We start from the raw sequence: 24,124 nt of genomic DNA, 5'->3' as shown, positions 1-24,124 counted from the left end.
CAGTATATTGCCACATAAACTGGACTTTGTGTTGATCCCGGTGCCATAAATGATAATATCTTATGTGGTATGTGGTGTAGAGATTTGATTTATTCCTGGCTTAATTGCATTACAAAGCATTAATCTTAATCCCTAGCTGAGCTGTTCTCTCTTCACAAACTGCTCTACCTTCTCAATAATTCAATACAACAATGCTGAAATAATCTACTGTCTTGTTTTCTATACTCACTGCGACATTGTTAAAAATATTAAAACGATTCAATGATTTAGGTGTTGAATTCCCTAGGTCCAGAGATTCAACAGACTGGCTTGCTGGACTCATCTGCTGCCATGGCGACTAAGTTTAACAGAAAGTCACATTCGTTTATCATCGGCCGCTAAAGATAAAATGCAAATCGGACATGCTGAATAATTTTGAATAAATTTTTGCTTAAAGACTAAACATGCTGATTGTTGGAGTAATAAATGTGATCTTAGGCAGTAAATTTGAGGTAATGCCAAGAAGTGAGTGCTATAATAATTCTTTCTAACAAGCAGGAACAGGGTGTAGTTTACATCTCAAAAGGGTTTTTCACACTGTGCTTAACCCCGGCTAGAGGAACGGTTTACACTTCTAATTCAGAAGCAAAGGTATTAGCTTAATTTTACGGCATTTAACAGATAGAACGGGAACATAGAAGCCTTTATTATAGCCACATTTACATTACAGCACAGAGGAATTCTTGTCTTCACATACCCCAACTGAGGAGGTTGGGGTCAGAGTGCAGGGGTAGATATGATACAGCGCCCCTGGAACAGGGAGGGTTGAAGGCCTTGCTCAAGGGCCCAGCAGTGGCAGCTTGGCTGTGCTGGGCCTTGAACCCCAATCCCCCGATCAACAACCCAAAGCCTTAACCAGTTGATCCACCACTGCCCCATACCCTTAGATATGTCCCAAATGTCCCTTATACAGAGCGACTTATATTCATCTTGTTTATACTATTATACAACTGAGCAGTTGAGGGTTAAGAGCTATGCTGTATGGCTCAGCAGTGCCAACTTGGTGGTACTGGGATTCAAGCTCACAACCTGATCAATGCCTTAACCATTAATCTACCACTTCCCTCTTTTATATCATTTCTTTTGTAGTGTTAAACATGTACCACGTGAAACGACACAGTGTCGGCTTCATGCTTAGCAACAGACACTCAGCAATCAGAAACTGAACATTGTGCCACATATCACAGCTCGGTAGCATCAGGCAACTATAAGTATCATACAACTATAAGTTATTAGATATTAATGTACACCTGGTCAACTGTGTGACAACTATATGGCCAAAAAGGCCAAAAACTAAAACTAAAAGGCCAAAAAGCTGTGAAATATGACATTAGCTTCTCAAAAGCAGAACAGCAGGCATGGACTTTTTTCTCACAGAGAAAAGTCGCTATTTAATGCGATCACATGCTGTGTTTATCCAATCGTGTTTGTTGATGGCACGAATATGCAAATAAGAAGGTTACGTCAGGGTTCAGGAACGTACAGTGTGAAACGTCAGATTAAGAATAGCCAGGATTAATTGTGTAATGTACGAGCAGTGAGAAACATCAAACATGATAACCCAGGATTCTGTTTACAACAAGCTATTTCAAGTGTGAAAAGTAAAATAAAATAAAATAAAATAAATAAAAGCAGAATGTTTTTGTGGCAAAAAAAAAAGTACAGATATAACATAATATGGATTAATTAACCCTATCAATAATCCCTGTAAAAGCCAAGGAATTTTAACCTTAATGCATGAAAATGAAATCACAAACTGAATTTTATGTTTCACATTGATTCTTACAATCAAAGTAGAAAAGTCCATCAATACCTATATAAGAGAGCTGTAACTATAGCTGATGAGGCATGCTTTTTTTCTAAGCACAAATGAACCAAAACACAGGCACAATTTATTAATAATTAATCCTAAAACCTAAATTAACATAATAAAAAGAAGTACACTGTATCAAAAGTGATGACTTCAGGACTTTTATCTTGTCATTTATCTGTGTGAACACACAAAAAGAAATAATTAAAGATGACATCTTTCACAAAACTCTGCTGTACAGCATTTTCACCCTGCTGTCAGTACAAAAATTGACTCTACTTCTCATTCATTGTGAAAATGAACTGAAGTGTTATATTAGAAGCTGGCAGCCAATCTGTGTCCTTATCACAGCTAGGAACCTTTCCACATCCAGCCCTCAGGCACTGTATATTAAACTGAAATTAAATGTTTATTTAATTATTAAATGTTTACTTATTTACATATTATCCTCCGTAGCAATCCGTATGTTTAGAATCTCCTCTGCTGTTATGAAGCGCTGGATCGGAATTGACATTAAAGGGGAAAAAATGCAGTTTCCTGTTTTTTTCAGTCTATGCTTTCCAACCAGTAGTTTTTTCTGGCTTTAAAGCAAGTGCTTACATTGAAAGCAGAAGTCTAGATGCATGTGAAAACCTCCAGTCCAAATGCAACCTCAAAGTCATGAACTGCTCACTGGTTCGAAGCATCAAAAGTACCCGTAGAAGCCTTCTCAGAATACGGAACACTTTCCCTTTATAAATATAGACATTAAATCACGAAGTCTTGTTCAAACGTGTTTTAGGAGCTCTAATGAGCAATACTGATACACTAAGCTTTATTAAACGGAAGGTTTTCAGATAATCATGATAACTATTTATGAAATAGCGTTTGTTACAGAGCCTCAGTGTAAATCCTGGAGGATTGTGCACTTTACAGTGTTGAGCCGAATACATTAGAAAGGAAAGTATAGATTATGTGATTATATTGCTTTCAGTAAGGAGCTAAATTACACTCCAGAGTGTGTGCAGGATTCTGAATAATCAAGCAACATATGTCCATTATGTCATACTAGAAGTTTACCTTGATATCAACTTGGAATATATTGGAATCAAAAGAAAAGAAAAAAAAGAGTATTTTTTTTTTTTCTTTTTTATGTTTTTTTCCTGTTATTGCACCTCAATATGTTATGACTTTGACATCACTTTGAACAGGTACACAGGGGAAATTTTCATGCATACCAATAATAAACTAGGTATATCCCTTTGGGCCATCATTACTCCATGACTGAGTGTATGTTTGAGTTGTTTCACAAATAGATCATAAATACAGTGAATATAAAACGTCTACAAACCCTTGTCAAATTTTCAGGTTGTGATGAATGAAATTTATATTAAACCATGTCAGAACTTTCTAGAACAGGGCAGGCGAATGTGCTCAGAATGACTCACATACGTTTATGTCAGTAATAATGATCATACAGCAGTCATCAGTGAAAATCTGTTTCTGTTGCAGTTTCTTGATATCATCTTGGTTTCATCCCACTGCTGAATCCACGGTCCACAAAGAGCTTACAAAGTATGCATGGGATCTCATTGTCAAAATGTCTTATCGAGAGAGGGGGACAAAAGACAATCCAAAACATTAGATGCACCACTGGAACACCTTGAATGGGGCACCTGGGTGACATCACCAAGAACAAGACATCCCCACATAATAGACAAAAGAACAAGATGAAAGACTGTCACTGAAGCTTCAGAGAGAGCTTCACGTATATTTGGTATATAAGGTTAGTTTCTGCATATCACAACAATATCATATAATCATCATATTCTTCACATGTCTGGGTTATGGGATACGGCAGCGGAACATTTTAGGCATAATTTTAAAGGATATGATTCAGAGTGAAGCATGGTGGTGGCAGCATTTATCTATTATGGCACAAAAACTGCAGGTTTCTGTTAAGCAGCTAAAGATTAATGTCATCTTTTAGCATGGTAATGACCTAAAGTGCAAATCCAAAGTAAACATAGTCAGAGGATTGAAAAATCAACTTTTTTTGGTGGAGGTAAAATGTTTCTATTTGGTTGCTTTATTACATTACAAGTGAAAAATTATGTGTCATGATTTGTCTTGAATTATTACAGGGTTGTGCAGAACTTTTTATATCCACTTCATTTTATATGCTTAACTTCTTAATTAGTAAATAAAAGAAGGAAATATTTGTTTTTGCAGAAGACATCAGAATTTAATAAGATTTAAAAATATAGAGACTGGGGACAGGCATACTAATGCTTTACGAGTAGCTTGAAAACTAATGATGGAAAGTGTACCGTAAAGTTACAGAATAGAATTAGCATTAAAACACTGGTATTTACTGAAAAACATTATGATAAATAAATGTGAACGTTAAATGAGGTGTAGCCTATTAGTAGTGGCAGGTGGCTGAGATGATTGCAGTTCCAGGAAAAGTTGCTTATTGAAATCTGGGACACAATCCAAAAATGTAAGACAGGTTTAGGGTCCAAAAAGCAGGCAGTGAACCAGCAAACAGCACAAAATAAACAAACACCAAAAAGCAGGAAGCAGAACAAGATCAAATTGTAGAATATCATACAGAGAGTTAGGCATGGTAAGTGAGACAAGGATTTACTGAGTGATACTGAATGAATGTGAGTGTGTGTGTGTAATGGGAACTGTGTGAGCGCTAGTTAAGTGGGAATGTGATAGTCCAAGGATGACATGAAAAAAATTGGAGAAAACAAAAAAATCAGGAATAATGTGCTTCTATAAAACATTCAGTACTAGCTAATATTTTTTGTGCCATGTATGATTTAGTAGTAAATGAGTCATAATACCCAAAGAATAATTCACTTCAAATAGGTATTATGTCAGTTCATGATTTGCTCTTGAACCGTTGCTAGGTAACTAACGATCCATACTGTAACGCGATACACTACTGTTTATCTTATGTAAAGTCTATAAAGCTAGCTACATTATTAAAAGTTTGTGATTATGCAAATCGGTTTTCCTTTAATTGTCACTACAAACAATTATCATACCAAACCAAAATGTGTCTGAAAGCTTGAATTTTGTGGGAAAACTCATGAGCATTTTCTCTCACACCAGAGTCTTTCTGACTCAAGCGTACAACAAGGACAGAATGTGGTAATGGCTATTAGGTAACAAATCAATGTTTGAGTGTAAGCAGAGGACAAAGAGAGGGAAAGTGAAAGACAAGGCAAGAGAGAAATAAAGGAAAACAGTGTTTGTTTCAGTGGGGATGGAAGTATTTTTAGAGTCACTGTGACGACTTAGTGAGCAGAAAGATCAGGCATAAGTCCACTGAGACAAACCGCTGACTCGAAGCGTTAGGCTGCATCATTTCCTCCTTTTCCACAAATCAAAAGTTGCCTTTCAAAATTCCACGTTGTCCTGTGTTGGGTTACATTGCAGAGCTCAATTTCTGATCAAATTGGGCACAGACATAGATGCCATATATTTGTAGGATGTAGGACGTCACAGACAGGGTTGCCAAGTCTGTGTGTCAATATCATCCTAATGGCCATTCAAATTTAGACTAACGGTCAATAAATCCAGGACAGAATGAGAAAAGAATGATTCAGTATTAAAGAAAAAAATAATTGTAAAAGAATGACCCTCATTAATCTGCCACTAAGAAAGAAATTTCCATAGTTAAGTATAATCGAGTGTGAAAGAAGAGAAAGGCAAGAATGTGACACACTGAATGAAACATGTATGAAACAAACAGGCAGAATTTAGGGTTGCAATGGAGTGCAAAAAAAAAAATCTAACTATTTAGCCAACACTTGTTAAAAATCATATGGTCTACGTTAGACTAGTATCATTTTCTGTAGCTTGGCAGGCAACCAGTCAGATTCTAATGGTAAATATTGCAGATATTTTCAGGAAAAACAGTATGATTAATTTAAAGTAAAAATCATGTGCTACTTTTCACACAAAAAAACATGACATTAACCAAATTTTATTAGTTAAAAAAACAATTTATACTTGGGTACATTTAAAAGTAGCAGGTTTTTTTTTTTTTTTTTTTTTAGCTGAATACAATCACTAACATTGTTAATAAATATTTTGAACTCATTATCAAGACATTATTCTCTTCACTGTAACTTTAAGACTGTTATGTCCTAAAACGTTAGTACAAAAACACATTTATTTCATATCTACCAAGTTAAGAACCATGAAATCCAGCTACTACATATAGGTCAACTCCATTTTTCAAGCTGGAACAGAAATGTCAACAAGCGAACGAGTGAAATGTCCCATAAAATGCAACGTACTCTCCATCTGTTACTGCAGTGGTGAACATACACCGTTAAAAAGCTGATTGCATCATCAATCTCAAATACAGATTCGAAATTAAATAAATGCATTAAAAAGAAAATCCAATCAGGTGTCCTGAAGCTGCGCGTACTTTTTTTTTGTACGAGACCTATTTTTAAACTGTGATGGTTTTAAACGCTTTAGCGTTTAAACTGATAGTGACAGGATGACTATTACAATGCATCATAATTTCCCACAATGCTCATAATGAAGCAATTGTGTGCCAGATGTTTGGTGGGGAAAGTTTTTTCTTAATGTCTGCTTCACTGCTCCTGAATAATGAATTCTTCTTAATTAAACAAGTCATTTCTTAAACATAACGCACAATTCAGAATGTTAATGAATTCACAAATTTTGTACGCAGTGTTTATCAGATACTCAATAATTCCTGTTGATTACTTGATGAAAGCAGTACTTCAGTAAATAACTACAGGAATCCATTCCAGCACTTTCCCCAGGAATACATTTAGTGTTTTTACATATGATTACTAAATGGTAAACTTCCTGTTTTTTAAATGATACCAAAAAAACATTATATTTACTGCAGTGGTGTAATGGAACAGTGAAAATAGCTAACAACCTTAAAAGCATACAAATTAGCACAATGTTTAATGGTGGTACAGAAAAAAAAAAGTATGGTTATAATGTGCGTTTATACCGATTAAAAAAAAAAGCTACTAAAACATTCTCTCATTCATCACAGTCCAATGAATAAACGTTGTATTTAAATGAGAACAAAATTTAACACAGAAGTAAGATAAGCCTGAGGTAGGGATATAAAATAATAATTTTATAATTTTATATTTTATAATTTTATAATAAATAAAATAAAATTATTTTAATAATAAAATTAATAGTAAAAATAACAAGAAGAAGAAGAAAAAGAATGATAAGGCAGTGAGCCGATCAATATAGTTTGCAAAATCATTTACAATTTTAAAAAATGTTATATAAACATATTCGTTATATCTGTTTAAATATGTCTAAGACTTTATAACAAGCTCCACAAGTTTATTTGAGACTTTTTCACCTGTGTATGTAATGTAATAGTGGTTGAAGTCATAATGCTTACTTGATAAAGCAGTCCCTGGGGTCACGTGTAGAGGTCGCATCCCATTCATATGATGTAGCCCCCTGCAGTCCGGCCCAGCTGCCCGAGGGTGGAGGCCAGCCAGTGGATTTATTCTTATGGCTAAAGCAGAGCAGAAAAAAAAATGCTGATTTTCTACAAATACTTTGACAAAATGCCAAATAATAAAAAAAAAACTCAAAAAGCTCAAAAAATTTTAGGATCTGTAAACAGAAGCCATTAATAAACATTAACCAGCCATACCATACATTGTCTGTGTGGATATCTAAATATATGTATGTAGATAAATAAAGTCTATTTTTATTTTAAGTTCCATTCTTAATCTTTTTTTTATGATACACAATTAAAATAAGCATTATTTCAAGTTGCAAGTTGTCTCAATTCGAATTTAAACATGACATCCTCTACTACTTTTTCCCCAATTAAACTTCTGGTACTACAATTCATTTCAACAAATTGCAAGGAAAAGGAAATTGGCAAACCTGTGATGAATGTTAATGACCATAAAAATGTAAGTGAGACACTGCAGCACTGAGGCGATGCCTTGCCGTAATGTCTACTGAGGCATGAAATTGTTTTTTTTTTTTTGTTACTGGATTAATAAAACTCAATTCTTACAATCACAACGAGTGTATATTTATTTTACTTGATTTATGGAATTGATTCTCACTTCTACAAAGTTGAATTTGTAAATGCAAAACAGAAGCTATATATAAAAATGAACCAACAACCAAACTCAAGATAAAACCCATGTATTCTGGTTATTTGTTTTTTGTTTATTTATTTCCGTTGCTTATTAACTTCTGGATGCAAATTTCATTGACCAGAACAGAGCAAAACTTTATATTGTGTTTTGTTTGCTTGATCTCTTTGGTGAACAACAACTAGCATGAAATCGATATTCTTTAGTATAAAACACTAACTTTCTGTCAGAATTAAGGGTATTTCACTTTCATCAGTGCGTTAGAGTCATGACACACTGAAACGCAGTCACTGTCCAATCACAGCCCTAAGCCATACCTCGGGACTGTGGTTGTCATTGGAGGAGTGGAGATGGAGCGAGCTCTTACTGTCTCACACTCAGACAAAAGTGCTATCTATTCTCTTCCACATATGTGAGTTCACAGACACCCATGGTAATGCTATGATTGACAGATAAGGATGAGTATGCTATCCCTTCCATCCACAACACACAGCCAATTTTGCTCCCTTTTGGCCTGTGACTTTGTTGGAAAATCGAACTCAAAATCTCCCGGAAGAAAACCAATATAAACCCACATACTGCTTTTGTCCCTGGAATGATTCATCTTTCTGGTTTGTATTTTTGTTATATTCTTCATAAACCTGAACATCCATTCCACCACCACCACCACCACCCCACCACAGGAACGGTTATACGATGCTTAATTACCACTTTAGTTTGATTTAGTGGGATTTGTGAATAATTACTGTTATATAGAACACTGCTTTTAATTGAAGCCACAGCACTTAGGCCAAGGATTCAGTTGTCATTAACAACTAGTAAAGAAATAAAGGGTTCATATGTAAATATGTAACATGCAACACTGACACAAAAATCCTTAATTGGCCTGAAAAGTTTATTATTTTAAAATTATTCCAACTGAGGGTGAAGCCATTCTGTCAAGACATGTGAAACCAGCCAGCCACATCTGCTGATTATAGAGCTGTGCTATCTGCCCTCTTCCACATACATAAACTCTCAAACACCCATGATCGGCTAATTGGCTGTGATTTACTATTTTACCAGGAGCCTCATTTTCATCATTGCATTGCTGTTAAAATTGTATTTTCTACAAAGCATGAAGTCCTCCAACATAAATAGCCCAGAAGTACATAATAAATTATTAACAGAGGATGTTATGAATGTATTATTAAGGCTCATTGTAGTACCATTCAAGAAATAGTATTATGTAATATAAATACAAGCTAATGCAAAGCTATAATGCAAGAGTTAACATGTTTATTCAGTTTATTAAAGTCAGTGAATGCTGTGTAAATGAAAGAAATGCTGTGAATGCTGCTGATATGTGATTCATAATGTAAAGTGTCTTTTTTGTTCCCTGAGGCAAAGCCACTCAAAAGCACATACTTATACTATGCACTATGAAATAGTTTTCAAAGCCTTTTCTGTTCACATTACCTGGTGCAAAAAATATGTCAAGCAAATTGTACAGATAACAATGCGATTCATTTGTGCAGTTCCAAAAGTCTCAAGCGCAACCTCCTCGAATCTTATCACAGGATTATTTAGACAAGAATATAGTACTATTAAAGGGAATGAGGTTCCTGACTTTGTCCTGTAAACTAAGCTGTCATTACCGGTTACTCACAAATTGCTCATCATAAATGAGTGCCATCTATTCCACATGCTTAAAAACATCTTTCATGGTCTATGTGGTTTGAGAAATCTAGTTGTTTAGACGATCTTTGGTGACAGATTTGACACACTGAGCCCTCCGGCTTCATCTCTTAATCCTTCTCATCGGGGAGAAAACAAATCCACACAATTTGTGGCAATAAGAGGATTTGGAGAATGGTGTGTGTAGAGCGAGAGGAGGGTGGAGGAAAAATATCAGTGCTCTGCTGGAGATGTGATGCTGATCAAAGTGGGGGCTGGGAAGCATTAGTTTCTTAAACTCATGTCCATGATTCAAGAATCCGGTAAAGGAAGTTAGGGGCTTATTTAAGTATTTGCTTGTTTCCGTTAAGAGACGAAGCCAAAACTGAAAAAACCTAGCAGTGATTGTGTTATAATTTTATTCTACCATTTAGCGCTTTTAACAAATCCTATTGTCATAAAGCTGCTTTCCAGAAATCAGCATGTAGATTTAGATCCCTAGTGAGCCAGACAGAGGTGACAGTGGAGAGATAAAAACTGATATAACACAAATTAAAGAAGAATCCTTGAGAGGAACCAACTAAAAAATTATTTGCAATCATCATTTATATACTCTCTATTTTTTTTTTCTTTTAATTTATTCATATGCTCTTGTTGCTTCTTATATTTTTATAGTTTTATACAAGAATAGTTTATTGTCTATATGCTCACATTATGTATTAGGTTATAATTCTTTTTATATTTTGCTTTTATTACACAGATTTCTTTGCACTGTTTTACAATTTCTTCGGTGAGTTGCAATCACGCCACAATAAAATGCATTCACTGTTCCATCACAGCGCTAAGCCGCAATTGGCACGTAACACTATGAGTGCATTTTATGTATAAAAGGTGCATTGCAAATAAAAATTGTTGTTGTTGTTGTTGTTACTACTACTACAAATTATATGAGTAGCTCCGCCTATATTTTAGTAGGCTGAAACCTACATGTCAGTATTTTATAATTTGCTGAAAACTAACACAAGATTCCTGCGATTTTTTTTTATAGCAGTAACATCCTAAAAGATTTATTGCATGTATCTTATTCATAAATGAGTAAAATTACTTTCCTTTCCAACAAAAATGGATTTTTTTTCCACTGTATTATTGGCTCCATTTTACAGGCAGCTACGGATATTAGTGTCCTTATTTTCCCCCCGATATTAAAAAAACAAAAGAAATGAGGTGACATTAGATAAAATGAGTCTCGCTCTATAGTTATGGCTGAAATATTTAAATATTCACCACAGGCCACAAAAAGCACTCACCAAAAAGGTAAATGATGCCTAAAATGATTTGAAGAGACGTAACTGCTCCTGGTGGAGAGATAAATTGTATCATGAACTTGCTGCCAATGTGCCAGCTCTTAGCAGAACCATAAATCCCAGGGATACAATATATTTAACATTGTATGCCACTGAGGCTGAACACAGTCGGTGTTATATGTTGTTATGACTCAGAAAAGAAAGGCATTTCCTCATGCTATGATAAGAGCATTATTGATGTAGTAGCCATAAATCAACAAACCGAAAGAGAATTATCTACTTGTCTAATTATCAAAGGACTTTATTTCTAGCAAAAAATAAACACAATACGGTACATAAGATACCAAGTCAGTAGATTCTCTCAGGTTGTATCAGCAGGTTTCCTTGAGTTACAAGTTTCCTTTTTTTTTAAGCAATGCACCATAGGAGTGAAAAGGCATGGAAAAGTTACTGTATAAAGGCTCACAAGCTAAATAAATAAAAGTAAACAGAACAAAAGATAAACACAGTGTCATTAGGAGAGATGTAAACCCTTCTCTTTAGGACCCGTTAGCTCTTATTGCTAAAGAAGTTTTTAGCATTTCCATAGCTATTTGGAATCATGTCATATAGATATTAAAATATCTAAAAAAAAAATCTGTCAAACGCTGCCAGAACACAGGAAATCAGTTTCTCTGTGCGCTTTTTAAGACTTTCACTTTCAAATACAAGTCTATTACATGCTCATAAATAGACTGTTTTGTTGTTTTTTTTCCATGTGAAGGCTTTGCTTTAAATATATATTCAAAAACTGAAAGTCAGCTTAACTAAGAAAATGTTAATAGACAGACAGACAGACAGACAGACAGTCAGATAGATAGATAGATAGATAGATAGATAGATAGATAGATAGATAGATAGATAGATAGATAGATAGATACTATATTGACATTGTTTACATGCTCGTGTTGCACATTGCATCTTGCACTAGCCCGCTACTAGCTGCTTGACTTTGAATACCTCCTGTTGCACATGTACAATATCAAGGGAAGCATTGTACAGTCCACATATTTATATTCATTTCTTGAGTGTATTGTTTGTACTGATGGCATAGTCCGTACCTTCCCCTGCTTCGTTGTTGTTTAATGTTTTATGTCTGTACGTATGTTGTACCGTTGACCTGTGAGACACGACATCTCGTTCCAATGCATGTCTTAACATGTAGCGGAATCACAGTAAAGCTAACTTGAACTTGAACTTGAGCTTGATTGCACAGAGTACAAAAAATTATGTGTCCTTATAATGCATAAAATAAAAAAAGGAAAAAGTATACACATAAATATGAGTATAAACAATAACATAAGAGATCTGAGTTAAAAAAAAACTATTATTACTATAGTAAACTCCTGAGATATAGCACTTGTAAACAGTGTATTATAAATGTATCTATAACAATAAATGTTTCAATTATATTAAGGTATTGTACATTCAATGACTTCTAACAGATATGTGGTTGGGGATAATAAATAAATAAATGTAAACACTAGGATAATAACCACATACCATCAAGACCTGAAATGGACTTTCTGCCACTGTGGCTAGTTGATAAATGTTTAGTAGCCAGTTATAATTTTAATTGGTTAGATAAACCATTCCAGCTCAGCCACTGATGGTTTAACTCAGGGTCCAAAGCCAAGATAAAATGGAAGGGTTATCTCAGGAAGAGAATCCATCGAAAAAAACAGTACCAAAATCTAAATATGCGGATCAGATGATTTGTTGTAACGACTCCAAATAAGGAGCAGCCGAAGGACAACAACAACAATAACTAAACCGTTCATTCAAACAAAATGTTATGTTTCATCAAGCACTAAAAACACATGGTGTGTATGAGAGTGTGCAATTCAGTGTCATTATACCTAAAGTCACCTTCAACCCGTCAACCATTTTTAATCAAAGCATCTGTTTTATTTCTACTTTTCCTCGCCCACTCCCAGTTCCATCACAATCTAACCTTGACTTTAGTTTCCCAAAAGTAACATAAAGCGAACATCATCCTAAGATAGATGCTTGAAAGAGAGGAAGAGAGTGCAATGTGATGATCGTTCTTCCTGACAACAATGCACCTAATGATATGATGCTTTAAAAAAAGACCTCTTTAATGGAGCTTAATTCTGGCAAGGTGAGAATAGATAACCTAGTAGAGAAATCACAATTTTATATTAATAGCTGTGAGATAGAGTGCAGGAAGATGTTAACGTTGTTCAAAGAGACTAAAAACACAGTATAGAACTAAATAATAGCAACTTTTATAAGGTTACATTCCCAATTGTCTAACAAATTTTCCACCAACATCAAATTCTACTGACATAATGGTAGGTTGCCAGGTGTTCCTTTAAATTCCTTCATACCATATATCTTATTTTGAACATTTTATTCTACTGACATAATGGTAGGTTGCCAGGTGTTCCTTTAAATTCCTTCATACCATATATCTTATTTTGAACACTTTAACGGCAACAATGTTAAGCCTCTGGGTTATAGACCAGAAGGCTGGGGGTTCAAACCAAAGCACTGCCAAGGTGATATTGTTGGGCTGTTGAATAAAGCCCTTAACCCTCACTGCTGGTTGGTGTATCATGGCTGACCCTATGTTTTAACATAAGAGAAGTGCTAGCTTAGTGGTTAAGGGACTGGATTGGATCTGAAGGTTGCGAGATTGAATCCCAACACTGTTGGGCTCCTGAGCAAGGCCCTTAACCATAAACAAGATTAAATGTAAATCACTTTGGATAAATGAAACATGTGATTAAAAGTATTTCTCTGTGCTGTATTGTATATATGACAAATAAAGTTTTCTTTCTCAGATCTCTATCTTAATCAAACATTTTGCAATAATACGCATGCACTGTGTGAATGATCCAGCTTACAGTGTTTCAAGAAACGCATTTCATCAGAGGAACAATTGGCAGTTCATTTGAGAGTCAGAAAAAGGCTGTTAGATCCTTTTCTCCTCCATTCCATAGACCACGACCTGAGGCCTTCATCCAAACCCATTTGGTGATGCACAAAGGCAGAGTAGCTTTAGCTCTTGCTCTCAAACATACATCTATTCCATTCTGATTAATCATTTTTAATGATATTTCCCCTCTGGTCCTATACAGTGAAACAAAAGGCAATGACACTCTTCATCGCACTTTAGCTACACAGGAAAAATGAGCTGCATCTCAAAACATTTGCCAAAAAGTACAAGAAGTGCAAAAAGTAATCTTTGAAAAGCCCTCTTAGGAACACAGAGACCTGTGTGTGTGGCGTTTGCTCAGTTCACCTGCCAAACGAAGCGACCTTTTCAAGCTGTTGTTCCTTTTTAACTTTGCATTTAAGCCTCTGTGCATAATTCATTCGCAAAAAAAAGGGTCCCTGCTCATCGAGAGGATGCTAACAGCCAAGCAAGCTTTCTATAACGTTGCTATTCCATTATAAATGAATTTCATGTTCTTGGCCAGAAGAACAGTTTTCTCAAACTGCTATAAAAAATTTAAAGAGATTTATAAATGGGGAAGAGTATGGCTAAAAACCTCACTGTGTCTCAGGAAGGTTTATATCCACCTAGAATGATCCTACAGGTATTGTATATATTGTTATTTTTTGTATTTGGTACATTTTCAGGCAAGAACAGTTGAAGAAGATTTACTGTAAGCCTAAAAGAGGTTTGGCCTAAAATTGAAACCACTTTGGCCCGTGACTGGGCAGTTATTAAAGATGCCATAAATGCAAGCAGCATATTAATGGTTAAAAATAATTATTATACCTAATGGCCTTCCTTTATTCATCCTTCATGCATCATAACTAAACTGACTAAAGCACAACTACACAAAAGTAAAAAACCTCCGCTCCCAAGACTTGTTTGTTGCTTCCTATAGGATCCCAGTCATGATGCACACCAGATGTCCTTTGAACATTGATGTCTTTTAAAAAAAAAACTAAAAGTGGACGTCCTGTTTGTATCACATTATCTGTTCACTATAAATAATGGGTTCCTATTCAGTTACATCTACCTTACTGGATATGCTTTGCACACAGGACATATGTGTTATTCTACCCTTCGGCTCACGTGCATGAAAGTTATAAATTAAACATCTTGCTCTAAAAAACTCGAACCAGCCTTGTGTTTTTCACATGCACCTAAAAGCAGGTTCTCGATAAGACTAGAAATACTTAACATAATCGCTACGTTATCGGCTACAACTGGAGAGGATCAACACTATCGTTCTTGTGAATACAGTGTGAGCAGGTGATGTTCTATGGCAAGCGTGTAAACCTTAATGAAATTCACAGCTGAGGATGGAGTGTTAATGACAAGCAAATATCTAGAACATCTAGGCATTATGATGCTTTTGAGAAAACATGCACATCATCAAGTCAGGCTAATAACTGAAACTGAGATACTGTTTAAATATAACAATCATAAGAGAGAAAAAATGCTGATAAATACTTAATGGTTTTAACATAGATCATTCACATTCTGGCATGTTTTGGGAGGTAACTGGAGAACCAAGAGGAAACCCACAATGACACAGGAAGAAACTGTGACCTCATTTTTAAACTCAGAACCATGAATGAGGCTGTGAGTATTTTTTAAATACAGATCAATGTTTTATAGACAGTACAGAGTTACAGCAGTCCTGCCTTATATCATTAGAGATGCAAACAAATTAGAAATAGTTCAGGTGAGTATTTACATTTCTCTTACTTTATCTCTGTACATTTCCTATTCATTGTACTGACGTTACCTGAGAATTCACAATAGTTTGTGAATAATATTCTACTAAGCTGGAGCTTCAAGATATTATTTGTATGTTGAGGCACCAGGCTCAATTGTTTAGCTGGTGGAATTTCTCATCATGAAATACAAGATATCTATTACAAGAGTATTATGAATACATTAATATTTTATTATTTGCAGGAGCAGATACTATAATAAAACCTGAATCCCTGCACTTTTGAATTGTGGGATACCTTTTTTTCCATATAAATAAATCTTGTTACATGATCGTTCCACCAGTCAATCATATTAAGACAATAACATCTTGGTTATTGGTCAGTCTATTAGCAATAATTCAATGCAACACAATATCAAGCAAAAATATACTTGTGCATATTGTGTACGGTTCAAAACCCGTGTGCTGTGACGTGGCTTGGAAATTGAAGCCGCAGAGCTTCTGAAGAGTGCTTTCTTGTGATTGTGCGTGTGTGTGCATCAGGGGTTAAAAGAACTAAAAGAAGATGACACTGCAGAGTGAACTGGGTGTGTGTGTGTGCAAGTAATGGGGGCTCATAGAAGCTGGCAAGAAGCCCACTACCCAGTGCGGCAGAACAGAGTGTCCCAGAGTGCAGAGAGAGAGAGAGAGAGAGAGAGAGAGAGAGAGAGAGAGAGAGAGAGAGAGAGAGAGAGAGAGAGAGAGAGAGAGCTTAAATCTTTTACTTAAACAGCACAGGTCTCAGACTGAAAAAAAAAATACCCCAGCGATAAGCCTGGAAATGATCCTCATCTGATCCCTTAACCCCAGTTCAAAAATCTATTTAACTAGATTCAGTTAATATGTCAGAAAGACTCAAACAATAAATCTTTATTATTTCAACAAATTTATAAAAATCAATATAATGGTACAAATTCTTCCCCTACTCAGATTACACTTCTAAAATCAGGCAAATTATATTCAAAATGCAAATTCATAATGGACTTAAAAGTAAATAGTATTGGATTAGATGACATCAAACATCAAAGTGGAAGTGGGCGAGAGACTCGGATACAGACTCAAATATCACAGCTTCCGCATACTTGAATACAAAATGACAGCAGTTCTCTCAGCTAGAGGAACCCCAACATGCAACCCTGAGGTATACCTAGGGTAGAGTTCACTGTCAATAACTGTGTGCATTTAATCCATCCATCCATGCATCCATGCATCCATCCATCCATCCATCCATTCAACCATCCATACATAGTAACTGCTTCTTCAGTCCTGATTCTGAGCCTGAGCACAGTTGGAAATTCTGAAGCTGTTAGGCAGCAAAAAAAATGTATTAATAATTATTTTGATTATTTTTATTTAATTAGAAAGGAAAATAATATTTGAAACTCTGTTTAAACCAGATCATTTCACAAGCTAAAGTTATTGCCTTTTGTTTCCAAGTTGCCAAGCCTCGATAAGTTTCATTATAAACATGTGGTTATGTGTTTATTGTTGTAATCAAAAGAATCTCATGATTGGATCTTTACAAAGACGACATGTTTGGAAAGTCAAATATATAGATACAAAAGGTTAAAATGAAAGGGCATCGACTTGATGGGTTTAGTAGTGTAGTCCTTGTTTTTTCTCCAGAGTGAGAAAACTATACTGATATTGTCACAGAAGCTGTTAATGTGAGCTGACAGCTGGTTTGACAGAAGGTCAGTCTCAGAAACGTTCCCTAGAAATATCTGATTCACACCAGGCAGATATTATTTAAATAACACTCTTAAATATCAGTCATCCTTTAAAGTATCATGTACTGGAAGAAGAATGAGAAAACACAGTTATTGGCATGCTGTGAATATGCTGTTACTAAATTAAGAACAGATCGCAGACGCACACTGAAAAAGGAAACCGTAAAAAAGAACAATCTATTTAAAGTCAAACATAATGATCTGTCACTGTCGTCATTTCATTTCCTCAAGTCACAACATGGCAGAGTCTGCTCTAACAAGCCAAGGGTGACGTGTAACTGTGTAAAGTGTTGGGATCACACATATAGGTGGAAACAAAGGCAACAGCCATCACAAGCTCTCTCACATTTACTGTACCTTCAACTGTTTGCACACAACTGGATTCACAAAGATTACCATCACACTATTGAGAGACTCTAGTGTTTATGGTCACTTTTATATTTATGGATATTTGGTTTATGTCTTTGTTTTTTGTCCAGTGATCCGACGTCTGCCCGTATTATCAATTTGATTCCATTTACGGCTTTGGATTTGTCAGGAAAAGACAAAGAAAGAAAGAAAGAAAGAAAGAAAGAAAGAAAGAAAGAAAGAAAGAAAGAAAGGAAGGAAGGAAGGAAGGAAGGAAGGAAGGAAGGAAAAAAGAAAGAAAGAAAGAAAGAAAGAAAGAAAGAAAGAAAGAAAGAAAGAAAGAAAGAAAGAAAGAAAGAAAGAAAGAAAGAAAAATTAAAGTAGAAAATTATAAAAGGAAAAATTATCAGAGGGAAAATAAAGAATAAAATCCAAAAAATATAGAAGAAATAAAGAAAGGGAAGAAAAAATGAGAAGGAAAAAGATAGAAAGAAAAGAAAAGAAACGATATGACCAAAATGGAAAATGAAGAAATGAATCAAGATAATAAAGGAATAAAAGGATAACAGATGAAACAAGGAAGGAATAGAACAAAAAAGAAGAAAGAAAGAAAGAAATGATGATGTGTGAAGAGATGTTCTGAGCTCTCTCAGAGGCAATTAGCTTTTCGCTAGTCAAATAAAATAAGGATATAAATGAGAAGAGGATCATTTTCTAATATATAGAGAACAATAAGTATCAGTAGTCAACAGGGTAAATCCAAAGCAATGCTATAATGTAATAAAACTACTAAAATATAATAGTACTAATGTTTTATTGATTTGACTGAGCAGTTGAAATCATTTACAGTGTAACACTTTAGAGTTGTATTTTATTTATACGCTCAAACTTCTTTAGTTTAGCAGGCCACAAGAGATGTATTCATTCCCTGAAGGTTGCTCCACTACACTTTCAGAAACACATCAGCTGTTTCAGAGCTTTCGATCTCCAGCAGACACAAAGAGGTGAATCCAATGTGAATTCATTGATCTGTTTATGTGATCAGACAGATGGTGAGACTGGAGGGGCAAAGACCTAAAGATAATCAGGTAGACTGATGACAGGATGGTTTGTTGCTTACTTGCTCTGAAATGAATGAAACGGTCACATTGAATATTGAATAGTGTGCACAGTTCATAAAACTGTGTGTGTGCATGGTTCAAAATCTGAATTCACTCACTCATCTTCTACCGCTTATCCGAACTACCTCGGGTCACGGGGAGCCTGTGCCTATCTCAGGCGTCATCGGGCATCAAGGCAGGATACACCCTGGACGGAGTGCCAACCCATCGCAGGGCACACACACACACACACACACACACACACTCATTCACTCACACACTACGGACAATTTTCCAGAGATGCCAATCAACCTACCATGCATGTCTTTGGACCGGGGAGGAAACCGGAGTACCCGGAGGAAACCCCCGAGGCACGGGGAGAACATGCAAACTCCACACACACAAGGCGGAGGCGGGAATCGAACCCCGACCCTGGAGGTGTGAGGCGAACTTTCTTTTAATAAACCGACGTGGTAAGCCTCATGAATCTAAATACATACAGAAACTTATTTCATCGTCGACTGCACGTCTTGCTGTGTTACGAATATCTCAAAAAATCACCAGAGAAATTGTTCGACTGTACATTCTCAAGTGATTATCTGAAATCACAGACAGCATTAGATCCATTAGTGGTCCATTACGGTCTTTGACACACATGATGCTCACTCTTTCACTTATCCAAATGTCTCATTTTTAAAAAACCAAGAGCATCTGAGATAAGTTATAGGAGCCTACAGAATCAATTTGAACTCTACAGCAAGATAAGCGAGTAAACTGCTATCACCGGAACATTTGTATGTGTCATTGTAGCTTTCTATCTTGTTTTTTCCCTCTAACCAGGAAGAGAAACCAGCTGTGAGGTGTGTTGGTAATTCAACACTCAAATCCCATAGGAGAATTCTCAAGGATCAGATCAGATCAAAAGCACAGTAAAACTTAATGTTGTAAAGAGCTGTACATTTATATATATATAATATTATGTATTTATTATGTATTATTGTACATTATTCACCAACCACAGCCTGTAACACGACCAAACAGCCCTATTTAGAGCTGGTTCCTTTCGTGTCATCTGCCACTTCTTAACTTTTTTTTTTCCACTACAAATTAAGGAGAATGAATGAATCCCTTCTTATGCAACTTAATCCTTCTAGAAAACTCAAACACGCTGAAAGCCTATGTGCGTAAGCTTAAATCTTTCCTTAATACTGAAAACACTATACAGTGGTAAGACTCACCCTGAGAGTTTGGCCATCTTTGAAAATCCGAACACGTCCATATATACAGCCGACCGGATGATCCTGTCCGTGGTTCATGCACTACACTACAAATCCAAGCTCCAAATCCTTATTGCTTGCTTGAATGCAAATCCCAAATTTGCTCAACTCTCCATCACACCTGACACACCAGTGCCTTCCAGCAGCATCTGTCCAAAGCTGGACTTTACATTTACTGTATGTGATCAGATCCAGCAATCATTGACTGAATCCAACTGAGCAGGAATGGGCTCAATCCAATCCAACAACGCATCCACAAGAGTTTGATGCTGAGCTAGTCTAGCCTGTCCTTTTCTCGTTCAGGTGGAATACAGGAGCCAGCGTTTGCACTCTCTCCATCGCTCTCTCCTGCAAACTGTGGCTAGAAGAGTCTTAGCAAAGCAGCAGTGACAGCAGCTTTGAATGTGAGAGAGAGAGCGAGAGAGTGTGTGTGTGTGAGAGAGAGAGAGAGAGAGAGAGAGAGAGAGAGAGAGAGATGGAATAGGGGGAGGGGTCTATAGGAGGCGTGGAAAGAGAAAGAGGAGGATAGACGATGATAAACACTACCCCTGGTACTTGAGCTGATGAAAACGCACACTACTTCTTTCTAGTAAGTCCTTCACCCTTGACTCTAGAAAAGAGATGGAGGGTGAGGAAGAAGAATGCAGTGAAAAGAGAGAGAGAGAGAGAGAGAGAGAGAGAGAGAGAGAGAGAGAGAGAGAGATTGCTGACTCTGCAGTAGAGTGTTAGACTTCTATTGGCAGGAGAGCAAGACCCTGTCTTACACACACACACACGCACACACGCATGCGTGCACACACACACACACACACACACACACACACACACACACACACACACACACACACACACACACACACACACACATTTGTATTCTTGTGGTGTACATGTTAAAGGGAGTTGGCACCTAAAACATGATGAATAAACTTAGTATATTGTTAGAACATTAGTAGATCTTATCATAGTGTGTAAAGGAATATTTGACTTCTGCAGTAGCCATTTTTGACAACTGTCATAATTCTACATACAAATATCTAAAGCCTCATTCTTTGGGTCTACCGACGTTGATATAACACTTGAGTCAAGTCACAGATAAGGTCCAGTGAGGTCATGTCAAATATAAAAACCATACAGTCCAATTTAGGATGAGGGAAAATTACTACGACCTTTACACTGAATAAAAGTCAGGGTAAAATTTAAGTCCATATTCTATATTGGCATTGTCCTGAGTGTTCATAAATCGTAATACATGTTCAGAGCCAGACTTTATTTAATGGCCTGAGGGAAATATGGACATATTTTGTAAATTTCGGGGCAATTGTTTTTACACGGGCAAAACAAGCACAAGGTAACAGTGTAAATACATATATCAGTGTCACCACCAAGTGTTTTGTGATAAGGAAGCAGTCTATGTTGCTTTATAAAGTGTTATATGTCAGTTGACATAAGGACCACTTGTAGCTATAAGCTGTATAAGCCATTGCTTAGAGTCCCCATAAGATTGTGACTTCATAAGATTGAAGTGCAGGATTTTGCACTAAGAGATTGAAGCTTTTGCAGGGGTCCCACTTGTGGTCTGTAACTTCAGAAGTACACTTGCTGTATGACTGGTGTATGATGGCTTGCTGCAGTGGGCTGTGATTCGGGGAACAATTGGAATATGATAGACTATGATTTGGTTATGATTGCTGTATGACTGGTGTATGATGGGGCACAATTATGGTGTGATCTGGGGACGCTTGAATTGTGACTGGGGAATGACTGAAGTATAATAAGGGTATAATACGAGTGTGGAGTCTGGAGCCTTTCACTGGAGTCTGATTGCGGTGTGATAGTGCAGCGATTAGGGTTACAATTGGAGTATGATTGTTGTGTGATGGGTTTATGTAGTGTGTGGTATTGGGGGAACACCGAGGGCATGATAGGGGTATGATTGCAGTGTATTTAGTGTTTCACTAGTGTCTGAATAGTGTGTGATAAGGTTGTATTTGATTGGGGTGTGTTTGAGAGTATGCTTGGGGTCAAACTGGAGTCTGACAGAGTGTGATTGGGGAAGTGTGAAGTGTTATAAGGTTGTGATCGGGAGTATGCTTGTGGTGTGATTGGGAGTATGACCGGGGTGTAACTGGAGTGTGTAGGTTTGCGATTGGGGGTATGAATGGGGTATGATTGGAGTGTAATTGGGAGTATAACTGGAGTTTAACAAAATTGTGATAGGGTTGTGATTTGGGGTATGTTTGGGGTGTGATTGGGAGCATGACTGGGGTCTAACTGGAGTGTTATAGTGTTGTGAGTGCTATAATTTGGGTATGATTTTCAGTTCTACTTGGTATGACTTTCATGAAGCAGGCCAGTTAACCTTCTGTGACAGTATTCATTATTCTGTTTGGGCTGTGTGTCAGTATATGACTAGAACGTCTGGGGAGACATTTGCTTTCTTAATGATCTGTAGATGATTGAGAGCGATAGGGGTATTTGGATAATTAATAGGCCCAGAATAACTGGACCTGAGAGATGTTCGGTAATCATGAACTGGTTTCTGCTATTCAGCATCCAAACATACCTTTGGTAGATGTTGAAGAAAATGCATATATTATGGTGTCATTGGGACTAAGGTCCAACTTCTGAGCAAATTAGTTTGTTAGTAACACTCAAACACTCCTGTGCCTGAGCAGACAGAGGGAAAAGTTTTTTACTGACTGCTGCTTTTATTCTATAGGAAAACTGTTCCAGGCTAAATGAACAGTGAGTGCTAACCCAGCTGGTGGAGCCAATCAGAAATCCCTGCTTCTTCAAAGGTTCTTTGGATAGTTAAGTGTTCCTCAGATTATCTGCCTGGAACCCTCAATTATAGGCAAATACTCCGCTGTGAAGTTTTACATAACGCCATTTAGGATTCCTCTTGACAAACCCGAGGAGCATACAAATGCAAGCTTTTCTTCTATAATGTAATGGTGGGTTTAACCTTGCATAATAACACAGTTTCAACCTTTAGACAAAGCAAAGAGAATGCACTATGCCAAAGGGAAATTGTTATGTTGGACACAAAGGATGTCCAGAATAAATTCAGATGTTTAATTACACCATGTTGGATTAATTAGGTTATTATAATTGGTAAGTAACTGGTTAATATGGATTATTCTGACAGTATATCAGCAACTAGATCAATTCTTCAGCCTATCGTCACCCTTCTTTTGCTACTACAAACTTAATATAGTGTACTTAATGTATGTACACTGTATAGCCATAAATATATGGACACCTATCATACACACGCATATAAGAGTTCTCTAGAATATCTGTGTATGCCAGAGAATCATTATTTCCCATCACTTGGACTTCAAAACCAAAATGTTTTCCAGTATTAAAATGCCACTGTGCACAAAGTGAGATATATAGAAACGTTTGCTGATTTCGGTCTCAAAGAACTTCAGTGACCTTCACAGATACCGGATTTCAACTGCACTGAACACCTTGGCGTGTTTAAAAAATTTAATTGAAACACTAAATGCATAGCAGGCCTCCTCATCTATCATCAGTACCTGTCTCACTAATACTCTTATGGCTGATTGGGCACAAGCCACATTCCAAATCTAGTGAAAAGCTTTCTCAGAAAAGTAGGAAAAGTCAAATTCATATTAATTATGGTTTGGAAAAGGGATGCTGAACCAGCACATTCAGATATCCAAATACTTTTGGCCATACTGAATTTTATTTAGTCAGGGAGTGATCTTAGAGCAGTAATATATTCCAATATATTTTTTCTAACCAGTTCCAAAACCACCAAAGGCATCCCTGACTACAGAGCTGTACGGAATTGAACGAAACATAAAGCCTCTTCCAGGGGAGAAACTATGCAAGGAGTCAAAAAAGTCATACTGTAGGCATTTGGCATGTTGCCTCTGTACAGTTGAAAGGAGACCAAGTTCACCATTCATATTGTCACTGATAACAAATTTCAGCATGCCCAAGAATCAAAGAGATGCT

The 24,124-nt window shown here is 36.4% G+C and overlaps 1 protein-coding gene across 1 annotated transcript in view; it reads right to left on the bottom strand.

The window, feature by feature from the left end:
* The window catches only part of LOC132839664 (male-specific lethal 3 homolog), an 82,715-nt gene that overhangs the window by 22,578 nt on the left and 36,013 nt on the right, over positions 1-24,124 (bottom strand). The window contains exon 13 of the mRNA XM_060860765.1: positions 7,263-7,382. Coding sequence (XP_060716748.1) covers positions 7,263-7,382 — 120 coding nt within the window. The remainder of the gene's footprint in view (positions 1-7,262; positions 7,383-24,124) is intronic.

Source organism: Tachysurus vachellii, chromosome 24 (genome assembly GCF_030014155.1).
Source record: "Tachysurus vachellii isolate PV-2020 chromosome 24, HZAU_Pvac_v1, whole genome shotgun sequence".
NCBI lineage: Eukaryota > Metazoa > Chordata > Actinopteri > Siluriformes > Bagridae > Tachysurus > Tachysurus vachellii.
The sequence above is the reverse complement of the archived record's forward strand: the minus strand, read 5'-3'. Positions and strand labels throughout refer to the sequence as shown.